The sequence below is a fragment of the Vollenhovia emeryi genome, unplaced genomic scaffold (genome assembly GCF_000949405.1).
Source record: "Vollenhovia emeryi isolate VEMERY1.0 unplaced genomic scaffold, V.emery_V1.0 DF939332.1, whole genome shotgun sequence".
Lineage (NCBI taxonomy): Eukaryota > Metazoa > Arthropoda > Insecta > Hymenoptera > Formicidae > Vollenhovia > Vollenhovia emeryi.
This window is the reverse complement of record NW_011967034.1, coordinates 61,255-76,805: the sequence shown is the minus strand read 5'-3', so window position 1 is coordinate 76,805 and position 15,551 is coordinate 61,255. Positions and strand designations below refer to the sequence as shown.

The following is a 15,551-nucleotide window of genomic DNA, read 5'->3' as shown; positions in this document are numbered from 1 at the left end:
ATTATTTCTTATTAGACTTACAAACTTAGTTTCAGTGATGCCATATTGTTCTTTCATTTGGCCGGAATAGCGAGCTGCTTTCGATCTGTACACGTAAGCCATTTAATTTGTATATTACACCAATGTTTCCGCGAACTGACAGTTTTTAGGTTAGAAAGGTGCAAAAGTGCAGAATCACTCCAGCATCCCCTTAACAACGTCAGTGTTTTCTTGACCATACCTGGCGTTTTTAATAATACAGAAAATTTATTGCGAAAAATATTACCTAAGCCAGGGTTTAAACCTGGACCTCCCTACACTCTAGGCGGGCGTCTCACCAATTCGACCACCGAGGCATATGATAACATTTATCGCAATAACAGTATAAAGTTGTCCATTTCGACTTTCTTAAACTGCGCGCCGATAAGGGTTGTCGGCCGTAAACGATCGTAAAAAGGTCGAAATAGACGCGTAGACAACATCTTTATATTGTTATTGCGACAAATATTATCATGTGCCTCGGTGGTCGAATTGGTGAGACGCCCGCCTAGAGTGTAGGGTGGTTCAGGTTCAAACCCTGGCTGAGGTAATATTTTTCGCATTAAATTTTCTGTATTATTAAAAGCGCCAGGTATGGTCAAGCAAACACTGACGTTGTTAAAAAAAAAAGGATAATTTTAGAATTCGCACTACTATCATTTTATATTTTCCCGTTCGTCCGTCCTGTTCGCAAGAACTTGCGCTCTAATAAAGTTGTAATGAATTTAAATAAAACTTCCCCGATCGATCTTACGATAATCCTATAAAACTGTCCTCGATCTCGGTCGGAAATAAAACTAGTTAGATAATTTGATGAAGCGGCAGTACTGCGAAGTCACGCGATATCTGCTTTTCGAATTTTCTTGTTTACTTTGCAAACACGCACCGTCCAATATCTGTTGACTAACAAGTATAACTGTGATGCGACGGGCAAACAGAAAGCGGGCAATTTATTGAGAAACAACTACAGCTCCAATTTCGGAACAATCGCGTTATTATCTCCTCGCCTATTTTATTCGTAACTTTTTTTTTGCAAAATGTATTCATTTAAATTTGTAATTTTTATCTGCAGCCCCTTCTTCTGTTGATTTCATCGTGAAAGAATTTTTTTTTTAATTTTACCGATTATACACCGCACGCATTGGCTCGTTTGCATTTATAGAAGACACGACTGAATCCAGACATAGACATTGTGTAACAGTTGTTCTTGCTCGTGTGGTCACAGACATCCTCGTGAGAGAAAAAGCTACGTGTAGTCTTATCACTCGACGAGTAGCGTGGCTTACGTGACTCGCGGCACATCGGCATCTTCACGCGGCGAAGAATTAGAGCGGCTACATGATACTGATTGACGCTTAATTCGATCACAGACAATTATCCGGCTGGTTAGTCTGGACTAGAATCCCGTTGATCTCGCTGCGCAAAATTCATAACAACGGCTTCGAGAGCGGGTCAAATCGCAAGGTGATATCCTATCACGACACGGGGGAGATAACTCGATAATATCTATTAACCCTGAAGAGCGCATGATGTGAGTCAATTTGACCCATTCGCTGCATCGAATGTAAATTCCATATCAAGTATTACATCTGCGAGGACACTCATTGCCATTCAATTTTCTTATAAACTGCAAATTCAAACGGACACAAGTTCGCAGAGCATTTGCAACATTTTTTTTTCAATTAAAGATTTTTCGACCAATTTGTGAAACTATTCGGAAATAAATTGATTGGATTATCTTTCGATATTAAAATCGTTTAATGGAAGTATTACATATGCGAGAGAACTCATTGCCATTCAATTTTCTTATAAACTGCAAATTCAAACGGACACAAGTTCGTAGAGCATTTGCAACATTTTTGTTCAATTAAAGATTTTTCGACCAATTTGTGAAACTATTCGTAAATAATTTGATTGGATTATCTTTCGATGTTAAAGTCGTTAATTGAAGTTTTATCTTAACAAAATTTACGTGCTAACTTAGCAAAGGAGCAGAATAATTAAAGAGGAAACTTTCTTATTTTACACGTCCGTGACGCGCGTATAAATGATGATTCAAAACACCATTATTTTGTGTCTAATTTATTCGAAGAATAAATACGCGTCAAGGAATCTAATCAATTAGTTTTATGCCGAACAAAATTTGAATAAAATACTTCGCTTCAAGTCAACTGGAGTCCTCACATATATTATAATAGCAATCATTTTACAGCACGTTCCGTGTAGCTCAAAAGAAGAAATGAATCAAATGGATCCGTAAATATTTCGCAAGTGAATTTCTATGGAATTTAGACTCTTGCGTTATCGTTTGGTGGTCGTCGACGTTTCCGCGATTGCACACGAGAAATTACTGTAATGATTTGAACGAAACTCGTGAATGGCTCACAATAATCCGTATCATGCACTTGCATCGCGCGCGTGTGTTTCCTCCGTGTGTTTGTGTTTGTGAGATAACACATACAGTCTTAGGCTAATCTAGCGTCCGAGCAAGATACCTGGAGTTTATTTATACCAGATTACATAGGCCACCACGCGTGATCAGATTCGTAAAATAAAGGAAAAAAAAGTGACAGGGAGAAAGAGAGAGAGAAGAGACAGATGCAACAGCTGTTTAGGTCACGAGGGAGGGATGAATCACCGAAAAATTTCCACAAGGTCCGATCGTACGAGGCGACGACGTCGCATCAAGCGAACGAACGGGAACGGGATCGATCCCCGCGTCGTAACTTCTTTATCGAGAAACAGGTGACGAAATAATCCCGCAATCGACGTGAAACATGCGTAGATGAGTAATCAATCTTGGAAGATCTGTCTAGAATCCTCGACTTTTTACGCGGTCATTTTTATACGAATTTTTTTACGCATACGTGCAATTTTTCAAAATTTTTATTATTTATGCAATCTTTTTGAATGTTTTATTATTTATATCTCTTGAATCACGATCATTTTTAGCGACTCATCAAAAATGCGCGAATTATCAAATTATGTTTCATGATCGAAAATTGACATTTCATAAAATGTAAAGACTCACTGTTCTTCGTTTCATTGTGCATTTTATTAATTGTGTTCACCTCGTTATTATAAAATCTCATAACAAAAATCATGAATTGGAGCTTTTATTTAAATTTCAAAACACTAAATCTATAATTCCAATTAAATAGAAAATCTCCCTGTAAGTTTCAACGTCCGATTGATTTCAAAATTTCGGCGAGGTATGCGGATTATTTTTCTTTCGTGTACGATTTTACTTGCGTCAGTAATGACATTTTAAATAGCGATGTGTACAAGACGCGCGCGTCAGCTGACGAAGAGGCACGACCGACCGACCACTCGGTTGACGCAATCCGCGAGCAACGCGTATTCGCACGATTACGCACGAGTCCGAATGCGAGGAACGTGCGGAGGATCGTGAAAGATGATTTTTGCGTCTCCTACGAGTATAATCTTCCAAGGACACACGACACACCGAATCTGAATTCCGCGTCGCCTTCGAGCTATCGATAACTTCCGTTTGCGCATTCACTTCAAGCTATCCTCAGTTTGTCACGCGAAGAAAATCTCAGTTGCCTTTGAATTCGTAATACATATTTATATTCGTAATATACATATATTTGTAAACAGATTTCGAATCTCGATAAGGGAAAACACGTTGCTTCTCGGAGAGATATTACCGCTTTTCTCCGCACGATATTAATAATGTTACAAATGTAATTATTTTTAATTAAAAAATACAACTCGCTTGAAATTTCTGTTCGCGTTACCTCGGGATTCAATGAAAAACAGGATATCATCGTCTAAACGTATTTCGCGCATGCGTTTGCACACGTAACATTTTTAATGGATTTTGTCGACGTCACACGACGATGACGATGCTATTGTATCAAATGAAGTTGCAAATTAATCAGTTTAATTTAGAAAGAGCGTTGCTCTCGAATCCTCATTTGTCAGAGAACACAGATAAACATTCGCTAATGTTAATGAAGCTAAATGCATTCTGTTAAGCATCATGCCAGGCCGTTGTTGTAATCATACTAATAGCTCAAATAATACCTTTCTTGCGCAAATACGTATACGTAGCAAGAAAGGATTTCAATTTGATTGTTGGCATTACCATACTTGAAGTTTTAGACACTCCTACGAAATTCCTAATCCCTTTAGTGCCTTAGAATGTGTACGCACAATATAACAATATAAACTTCTAGTGCTATCTATTATTGACACATTACGATAGAACCTTTTCTAAAGTAAGCAATTCGGATAACAGATTGCATTCAGATGATTTCAATGCATCGAGTCCTTACCTTTCTTCGACTTTGCTCCGATCTTCAGTCTTGATGGCCACGTAACGATGGTATTTGTTCTCTCCATAACCTGTAACAATACAAAATTCCTATCATTCTCCCGCGATATTTAGTAATGCAAACACACAAAGTATCCCAGAAAGTTTTCGAAATATTTTCCATCCCGCCGTGTTTGTTCCGTGTCCTTCGACGATTAGCAATTTCTATATAAACTTTTAGATACAAATTTTTGAGACGGGAAACTTATAGTCAACCCAACTGGCTAGTTATTTTATTAGTTTATTACACAACGTTTCGACCCTATTCTTTTGGGTCCTTTTCGAGCGATACTGCAAATCAACAACAACCTAATTATGAAATAATGCAAGTTAATAAGTAAAACGGCTAAAGTTAAGCAACGCACCTAAGTCAGTCATCGTCGTCGAATAAGACAGAGTCGAGTTATTGTATAAAATGTATGCATACGTGTAAGCACTGTGGTTGCTGGGTTCGAACTAATTTGTTAGTCATGTGTGAGGAACAATACAAGGTGATATTGCGAACTATGCAGTTTCGATTACACAGTCGTATATTACATTTAAGTTTTCGGTGTCTGTTTGTAAATTTAACGTGTTATCAGTCAAAATATATAAATTTGTATTAATTATAAATGAGCACGCAATGTGATATCTTTAATATTTTCTTAAATTCTACATTTTGTGTCCAACGATTAAAAACGTCAAGGATTCGTTGCTTGAGGCTTCTTATCTTTTTCAGATTATCTCATTTTCCACGTGACTTTCACGAATATTTAATCTCTTCGACACGTATAGCTTCTCCTTATCAAAGTTATACATTGACTGTTATTTTCTGGGACAGTCCTTATCACTTCGAGATTTTTATCAATTATTTCTAGCTGCCATATTTCCATATAACTTTCGAGTATTAGTGTTTTTGTACATGCATGTACAAGGCCTAAGTTTGGATTAAAATCTCTATTGTTAGCGGTGCGTTTGTCATAATAAAACAATTACAGACAACAATTGTAAACAATTATAAATGGAACGTGGATTGCCAAATTAAAAAAATGATTAGTACAGTTTTCAATTAATTAATCCATTCTCTTATTAATGAAATACCGCAGTAAAAATGTATGGGGACCTAAATATTAATTAAGAACTTTTTGATAATTAAGATTACGGAATATAATGGAATAATTCTCTTGTCTTAATGCTGAAGCCACCTTTATTGCAGATCCTGCACGAAACTTAATTATCATTATACTCAATAGTAAACTTGAAAAAGTTCGCAACAAATAATAGATGATTCCACTTTTGTTAAAAATAATGTGCTAAAGTTATCGAAAATTTCGCGAATATTTTTCTATACATTTTTTAAATAGAATTTCTATCTTTAGCTTGGATCCTCACCTCTTTGAATTATTAAACGTATATACATGTAATTTCTAAATTTAGGCAAAAGACAAGTATTTTTGGACGCGAACTTCTGCACGTAGTTTCTAGCTTCGAAGAGAAACTCGACTACCTTACACTATGAATTAGACCAAGCCGTAGAACTCGGAATAATTACAGCGTCTGTTCTTCAACTTCAGTAAAACTGTTAAATTCTAATAATTAGACTCCAGTATTATTAACTAGAGTTTAACATATTATTAACTCTGTAGACCATAATTGGTATTTGAATTACGTTTAGCGTTAAATACGGCTGTTTTTTTATTTCCAACCCGAGAAAAAAATGTTGCCTACAGTTTTCAAAGGAATGAGGCTTAAGCCTTGAACGAGCACAATGTCAAAAAATTCGGAACTAACATTCATCATTACCACAGTCATTTTCGTTGAATGTGTGTCCCCCAATTATTGACGTCCAGCTGCAAAAGTGTCTTCGATCTTCGCAGTGAAAAGAAAAGAAACGGAGGACAAAAACGGTAATTAAAGAACGAATCCCCAAAAGAGCGTTTCACAGTTGTCACTTGTTAAAAGCTCTATACGGCACAGAGCGACCTCGAGAATGGGAGGTGAACGGATTACTTTCACGATAACGATAACAGGTCACCCGGCTGGGATTCGTAGGCACTGAAGCGCTGATCGAGACGCCGGGTTTACTTTCACTGCCACCGCCGATTGCGATAAAACACCCCGGAAGATCGCGCGGCCGCTAACTAACTGCTCGAGATTCCACCTCGCGACATAGGTAATTGTCTCCGCGAGTTTATCGACCTCACAATCAATCGATCTCGTCGAAGATCCGTCGATCCTGGACAACGCGAACTACCTTTTAACTACTTTGCGTCGAAGAATATCGATCGATCGATCGTGATTTCCAGTTCGCACGGCTTAGGCGGCTTCCTATGTCACTCTATTTCACTTCGCTGCACGACTCGATCCACGTGAATCACTTTGAAAATACCACAATCTTAGTCTCTCGATACAAATCTTCCCCCCCGCAAACTTATTCAAAATCCCGGTACGGGATCCACCCGCTAAACACGTGGAGTTTCGAGCCAGGACTTTTTCACGTCGTCGTAGAATCACAGGATCACCGTAGAATCACTGGCGCGAATGGAAACTGACTAACTGACTAACGCGAGATAATATAACGGGTCGGTCCGGTCGAATCGCCTCCCACTACTTTTCCAACTCCCGCCACCAGTCCCGACTTCACTTCACTGCGCACCATGTTGGCCTCTCGTCATCGCGACCCTGTCTCCGCGAACCCCCTTTCCTCACTTCCTCACCTGAGAACCTCGCGAGCTTCCATTGCCTTACAAAGCCAAATTAAAACTAAGACGATTAAAGAAAGTTCCGGTCTGACAGGCATTTCTAATTTTCTCATTGTTGGAGTTGCTTTTGCCGCGAGTGCTTAGAGCAAATTGAGTTTTATTTGGAACATAACTTCTTAAACAAACTTGTAGCTTCGATGAATTTCAACTCGACAATTGCCAAGACCTATGCACTTTTCGAGAAACGATTTTCCCCTCGACATAAGTGTGTAATTTTTTTATTTGCCCTACACAAGTTCACATATAACAAACACATTCTAAACATATGTCTCGACTACACAATGCCTTGGTATTTTAAAATAACATAATGAATCATACGATTGTCTTATTCCATTGAAACCTTTGTCGACACTAATTGCGAAACAATTAAAGAAAGTTCCGGTCTGGTAGATCTTTCTAATCTTCCCATTGTTTCTATGTACTTCTTTCGTTCACAAAGAAAACGATTTCTTCGGATTTAATATATATGCCGGGCTATTGTGATCTCACGTACGAGTTTGACGGCCATCTAGTGGCGGAATGTCGTACTTTGGGATGGACGAATTTATCTCAACCATAAAATTTTGTTCAAATAAACAACTCATGGAAACAAAATATTTAGTTGTTGTAACATTTAACTTCTTTCGGCAACATATTTTTCGTTTTATACAACCAAATTACATGTTCAGTCAACAAAATGATTCAATCAAATTATTTCGTTGCATTTGACAAAATTGGTCTCTCGGTGCACAACTGGCAATTTTAATTAGAGGAAATTTATTGCGAAAAAATATCTGCTCCGCCAGGGTTTGAATCTGGCTGTGTCGGTTATCAATTTTCCTACACTTGCAATATTTATTTCAACGGGTCTCGGAAAAATTGTTTTCTAAAAATTGCGTAGATTCTAATCTGCAATTTTTTAGCTGTGGAACCTACAAGTTTGAGAAGTCCGATCAAATGGACTTGCCTACGTTAAAGTATGTGGTGGAATTTGTGAGACGCCTAGAGTGTAGGAAAGTCCAGGTTGAAACCCTGGCTGAGATGATGTCCTTTTGCAATAAATTTTCTCTAATTTAAATTGCCAGTTGTATCGGTTATCAATTTTCCTACACTGTTAATTATGTACTGGCGACAATAAGTCTTTATTCTTGTTATATGTAAATATTGCAAGTTTTTTATTTGCCATACACAAATTCACAATAAGCGCATCCTAAACACATTTCTCGACCACCGAATTCTGATATTCTGATATTTCAAAATAGCACAGTGAATCATATGATAATCTTATTCCGTTAAGACACTCGTCATGCATTTGCTTAATGATAAACGACAACCTTTAGTCTTTCGTATAATAATAATAACATGATATGTCCAAAGTGCTCTGTGTACTTTTTACTCACCTTAAATTATTAAGATTTAAATATAAAAATTTAACAGTAAGGTTGAATAATCCGACACAACTGGCTACAGGAAATTTTCCTTTATTTAAAACACGACGTTTCGGCCATGGGTTTTGGCCCTTTTCAAGTGTATTACAACTTGAAAAGGACCAAAACCCATGGCCGAAACGTCGTGTTTTAAATAAAGGAAAATTTCCTGTAGCCAGTTGTGTCGGATTAAAATTTAAATGTAAAACTTACCAAATTTGGAAACGTCGTGTTTGTGAGAACAACCATCTTGTGCTCTTTTAAGAAATATCTAAATACTAACACACTAGGTATAGATATATATATATAATGTTATAGATATCGTTTCCGCTCTTCCTCGAGTCCTCTTCAATCAAAGTATAAGATACACGAAGATAATATTGTACAAACACACACTGTAGATAATACTCTATCAGAACAAATATTCGCGATTAACAGGCCCGCATATTGGCCTGTTCTATGAAAAAAGATTATACTTGTAGTACGAAAAACGTCGAACGAACTTGAGTCGGACGCCGATACTGAAATGAAGGTGTATGATGTTTCACACCGGAAGTGACCTTAAGGGCACAAAGGTGAGGATTATATTGTCCGCCCTAAAAGGACATTCCTTTAAGCTTGTATTACAACACGACGGACAACGAGGATTCCGATGATCCAATGGGAGAATTTCTTTTTGAAGAAACATTGGATTGTTGGCTACGTACTGTACACATATAACAGGCCCTAGAGTTAATGTTTCTGACATAATTGGACGAGAAAGTTCCGGTCTGGAAGGCATTTCTAATCTTCCCATTATTTTTCTATGTACTTCTTTCGTTAGCATTGCTGACAATAATTCGAGAAATTTTATCGGACTTCTCAAACTTGTAGGTTCGGCTAAAAAATTGCAGATTAGTATCTACGCGATTTTTAGAAAACAATTTTTCCAAGACCCGTTGAAATAAATATTGCAAGTGCAGGAAATCTGATAACCGACACTAACAAGTTGTTACTTGCCTATTGGCTAAATCCGAAATTTAACCTATAGACATTGTATGTAAGCACAAATATTGACTCCGCGCTTTTATGTAATCGTATTTACATGTAACATAGAAGTTCTTTTGCTGCGGTATCTGATAGTAACTTACAATTATAATGCAGCGATAACAGAGACTATAGCAATTACAATTCCGATGCAGCGATAACAGTGACAAGTTGTACATACCGAAAGATATCTTGCTACTCAATATTGAATGTTTACCATTTACAATTTTGTAAATTTCTGCACAGTAAATTCTTAAAAATCCTACTCCCATAAATCAGAGAAACTTAGAAGATAACATACACTTTTGCTTGTTGAAACTCATAAAAGCGGTGAGCAATGATTTTCGGAATGTAAAGCTTTCTTCTTTTTTTTTACAAAATGTTTCTCTTTGACAAATATATATTTTAAAAACTGTATTTTAAAATGTAACGAACTTTTTCTTTCTCTATAATTCTCTTTGTTTACTTCGTCACAAATTATATTTTAATATTAACATCATCATCATATCGTGAAAAAGCAATTGTATTTCTGCAACAATGTATTTTCCTTCAACAACAAATGGAATTCTTGGAGTAAACCATGCGTATTTTTATACGCAAATTTACTCTGCAAGATTGTTCTATTTTACCGAAGAAACTTATTTTACTAATTGATTATAGTTTAAGCGAAATCTGAAAACGTAGGTATTTCTATTAAATATATAGCAACTATTTCGTTTCGAAATAGTAAAAACATTTTCTTCAACTTTTACAAAATTCCTGCATAAGATCTTCACATAACAGAAAAATATAATAGAAGAGAATAGTCTAGAAAACAGCAAAACGCTTTTTATTAAACACAATGTGAAGAATTTTCCCTTCTAGTCAGGTAGGTAGAGAATATCGTGGAAAAGGCTGTAAAAGGTCGAACTATTATGATACAAAACCTAAGGACTACAATACTCGTGCATTCCAGATTCTATTTCCGATAAATATTGCCAATTGTCAAATTTTAATATATTCTAAAAATACGACTATTTCTACGATTGTGTCGTACTCTCAAAATTAAATATGTTGAAAATCGAATCTTAAGCTGAATATTTCAGACATTAGACATCGAATTTTAAAAACCAACCTTACAGTTTGATATAAAATTCGCGAAAAGGAATATAATAATGCCCAATAATCCTACAATTATAGAAATTTAACGAAATTATAAGATATTTGATTTTTCTAATCTTTTCGTGTGTTATTCCAACTTTTATTTCATTTATACCTGTAAATTCGTTGCAAAATACTTAATCTCAAATACCAGCAAAAATTTGTATTGAAACAATAGTTTTGTTTAAAAATACACGGGTATTGCTCGTTGCTGTTATTTCTACACCGTCTGTATTATTCGAATATTTAATTCATAAAATACAATAACGAATAGTGAAATTGTACGGGCGTGTGTTTCTTTCAATAAAATTGGCGAGATTGAAAAAACCGTGCATCGAAGTTATCGCGAAGACATGTGGGTCTTTATCTTGAACATGCACGAGTCGCTGATTATAGGAGCCAGATAAATATGTGTGAGGGCCGAGTCGATATGAAAATACTTTTAATCGCATGTATCGATTGCGCAACGAGCTGACAAAGAAAATCGCGGACATTCAAAATATCGTGACACACTTGTCATATTTTTAACGGCGCGTGACGACGATTTTTATCTAATTTATTGCGTTTTGCAAATGTGCGAGAAAAGTTGCGAGAAATGAAAGTGGAAGTTCGCGGGATTTCATTTTCAAATCGATCCCGCAACATCTTCGACTATATATTAATCGATGAGAGTTAAGTACAACAATACTTAAGAACCACTTGATTTACATCTGCAACAAACAATTTGAAGAGAAGTCACTGATATTACTTAATTGATAAAGACTTAATCTATCGGCGATACGTACGGTATGTTATTGCGCAAAATGCTGACTTATCATATATCGCAATTCAAAAACTCGCGTATATAAGAAGCTCCACCGCGCAAACTTTCACCGACTCGATTACTCTTTAAAAAGTTTCAGAGATTAAAATACGTACACATGTTTACTTGCGCAATAAAGCGCCTTATTATAAAACGTGATAGCGCATTTAAATATACAAATAAGGATGAAAAACTGTGAAACATTTTTAACACGTGTCCGAAGGCCCCATTTTATATCTCTGAATTATATAATTACAAATGAAAAGCAAAATACACGTCTTGAAGTAATTGATAGTAATACAAGTAGTGAGTAATCAAAGCCTCGATTCTCGAGCCGATTGCGGTTAAAATTAATTTCCGGCTTAAAATCCTGGACGCGCTCTCTGGTCATATGTGTTACCCGTTATCGCTACACGCGTTATCGTCGTTTCGAATCACTTCGGTCGCGTATGTCGCGGTAGATTACGTACATAACTTGAGCGAATTGCAAATCTAGCTCGACGAATCAGTAGCGGATGCATTTCGCGGTCTGTTCGAGCAAAGAGCATGCAATATATGTTCATCGATGTGTACGAACGTAGATTAAACTTCGACAAGACACGAAGACAGAGGATACTCGCTTCGTTGACCCGAGGAAACAAGTTAGATGAAAGTGATAAACAAATTGTGAGCCTCTGTATCATCAATATTCCGCGAACTTGACGAAGGATGTATAGAAGTGATCATTTTTATGTACATACACGCGTCGTCTATACTGATAACAGTTTCTAAAAAGGAGTTTATATCTATCAATTTATTTAAATATCTTTCCTGGCCTGAATCTGTTGTATACATATGTGTTTGTGTGTTTACGTTACAACGAGACTTTATAAGACAGCACGACCTAACGGTAAAATTTAAACGTCAGAAAGCAAATGACTAAATCACGAATCGGGAATCTTTCCTATTTTTTCCTCGTGATTGCTTTCATTTCTAAACTACAACATTTTACAATATAATTTATAATGTATTTCATATCTTGCTGCAGCTTCGTTCTAAAAGACAAATATCGATCAAAGGCGATAATTCAACAAGAATTGCTTGCCATAGGTGATCAATATGGAGTTATGTTAATAAAAGATTGCTATATATTGAATAATCAAGCGTTTAGTTCTCATCGATTCAACGTGCATGCAAATCGCGAGTGAAAAGACACTCAAGTATAGGAAAACAAGCTCTTTGCTGGTCGAGTTTAACAAATATTACTGACGCGAAAGATAACGTTCAAGTATCCTTGAGAATCGCGAAAAATCACGCGCGTTTTGGAACCGAGCACAAAGCTATTAAAACGGTATTGATTTCGGTGTTATGATTAAAAGAGAGAAAGAAAAAAAATCGATCTTAAATTTTCAGAAAATGCATGTCATGAAAAAATCCCCATATAACAGTTCTACGCGATAAACGTCAGATTGTAATAAACACGTAGCTAAAGGTGCGGCTCTATTATCATTTTTGGACTTTCAAGCATCGAAATTGCAACAGATTATTTCAGCAAATGTCGAAAAAAAACAATTAGCGACTCTTATAACCGCTTATTCTTGACAACGAAGAGATAATATGAAGGCATTTCCAATTATAAGCGTACGACGTCGAAGGTGCAGTTGCTGCAGAAGAAATTAAAACGTGACATTTCTAAAACGTGACAGAGCTGCGTCTCGTACCAGAGGCAGAATAATATTTACGTAACACGAGATATTGCATTTCTTTGGGTAGATTAAAAGATAACCACGAAGAAGAAACGTGATCGTGAAAATTAAAACAGATCCGTCCGCAAGGCAAGTTTCATTTTCTAATTGGGACTCGAGTAAAACGATCAGCAAAATTTCCAAGCGGTTACAGCAAATTAATGCGGCCCATTTAAATGCGATCTGAGAAATACAAATCGAGATTGTATTAATTAAAACCCATTAAAATATACCCCCCCCCCTCTCTCTCTCTCTCTCTCTCTCTCTCTCTCTCTCTTTCTCCTGCTCACATATAATAATGAAAAAAAACATGGATTATTGCAATTTAATTTGATAAGCTAAGAAAGCATCGATTAATTTTTTCAAACCCCATATACGAAATAAGAAATTAGAATTAAAAATGATAGTATCGATCGTGACGAAATCCCATCTCGGCAGCTGCACTATTCACGCTAATTTAGGAGCGCCGAGCTATCTGCAAAATCAATATGCCTTACCGAGACGGCAATACGCAGGACATTAATTAATGAAGCGCCGACTAGTAGCGCGCGATAGCTCACTCGTTGTTATCGGCATTGCAGAGCCAACAGCGGTCAAGGATTACGCCGTAGCGCTATAATTAACGTGGCGATATCGTCATCGGGAGAAAATGAAAGAGAGAGAGAGAGAGAGAGAGAGAGAGAGAGAGAGAGAGAGAGAGAGAGAGAGAGAGAGAGAGACACCGATGTGTTCATCACACTTGAAGTATGTCATGTTATACGGCGAGTTCGGCAAAATTGTTCACATACATCGGCGATAACGCCGGGTGTGTATCGCGTCGTGGAATTGCTTAAAAACGGGGAGGGAGAATGCGGTGCCGTTAAAGCCGCTCTATAAATAATCGGCCGGTGTATTTCCAGGGCCTCCCCTCCTCGCTTACGCAATGTTCGTGCAAACGCGATAAGGATAAGCACGAACGTTGCCTTCGAACTTGCTCGGTGAACGGCGCTTGCGAGGCCCCGCGGGCCGTACACGCTCCGCTTATCGGCGCGGCCTTTTTGCGACATTTTAATTTATCTTTTTCTTTCACACACACATACACTCGTCTCTCATTCATCTGTTCGATTTCCCTGATAGACAAGATTCCCCCTTTCCACCGATTAACTTCCTTATTAATTACGTTTTTCTTGAGGGATTAATTAAAAAAGAAAGATACTCTGCGGAATCGTTGGAAGAGTCAGATGTGTACGTTGCAAAAAAGAGATAAAAAATTATGGTCTTTGGAGAATTGTAAAGCTCGAAATGTGGTATTGACATCGCTAAAGGCCTGTGTCCACGCTAAAACTTGGTCCAAGTTCTAGTTTCAAGAAATGTGTAGCCAATCAACTTGCAGCTGTTCCATAAAAGCTTTAGGACCAAGTTTTAGCATCGTGGACACAGGTCCTTAGTCCCGCACAATCGTCAAAGTTATGCCCGATAATTATAATTGCCATCAAAACGCGTCGTCGCAAATCTCACGATTTCATTTTAAGATTGAATTGTCTTCCCTCAGATTTGATTGGAGCCGAATTTAATAAGGCACATGTTCGGGCCTCCGGCTTGCCCGATTCGCGATTGTTACTCGATTTACGCGCTTCCTCAATTATTCTCTCATCGCTGCGAGAACCGCGATCCCAACAGTCGTGATTCGCCGATCGGGTTTCTCTGTCGAGCCGGCGGTCGAGCAAACGGGACAGGAAGGGAGGACGGAGAAAGTATACAGTGTTACGTCCGAGTCGTAAGCTTCCTGCTGCGGGCTCATTTCGCTCTACGATTGTAATTTTCGAGTTACGTTATCATGACGAGGAGGAAAACGAGGGAGAGAACGAGTTTCTTTACGCGCTCGCGTTCGGATTTCTCCGCGTCGCGCCGTAATCCAGATTTTTCGTGCGTCGCCGTCGTCGCCGTCGTCGTCGTCGTTGATGCGCTCGAGAAATCGTTCGCTACAGTTTCTTCGACAAAAACGCTATGAAACAACTGTCCCTTTCCAACGGCCGACTCGGTGTTTTGATGGAAAATTGAAATCAAAGCGACTTGGTAGCTCCATTAACTTTGATACTCTGGGAAAAAACAGACAGTCAGCAACCCATTTTGGGGCCGGTTTTTTGTAGTTAAGGGGATGCTGGAGTGATTCTGCACTTTTACACCTTTCTAACCTAAAAACTGTCAGTTCGCGGAAACATTTGTGTAATATACAAATTAAATGGCTCACGTGTACAGATCGAAAGCAGCTTGCTATTCCGGCCAAATGAAAGAACAATATGGCATCACTGAAACTAAGTTTGTAAGTCTAATAAAAAATAATAGTGAGCAACACACATACTACATGTACTGTAT

At 37.5% G+C, this 15,551-nt stretch overlaps 1 protein-coding gene across 4 annotated transcripts in view; it reads right to left on the bottom strand.

Moving 5' to 3' along the window:
* The window catches only part of LOC105558567 (protein bicaudal C homolog 1-B), a 41,515-nt gene that overhangs the window by 20,488 nt on the left and 5,476 nt on the right, over positions 1-15,551 (bottom strand). For 2 of the 4 annotated variants that reach the window (XM_012006315.1, XM_012006316.1), the window contains exon 3: positions 4,320-4,389. In XM_012006315.1, the coding sequence (XP_011861705.1) occupies positions 4,320-4,389 (70 nt within the window). Of the gene's footprint in view, positions 1-4,319; positions 4,390-6,127; positions 6,999-15,551 lie in introns of those variants that run through there. The other 2 variants (XM_012006318.1, XM_012006319.1) reach the window with 2 other exon arrangements.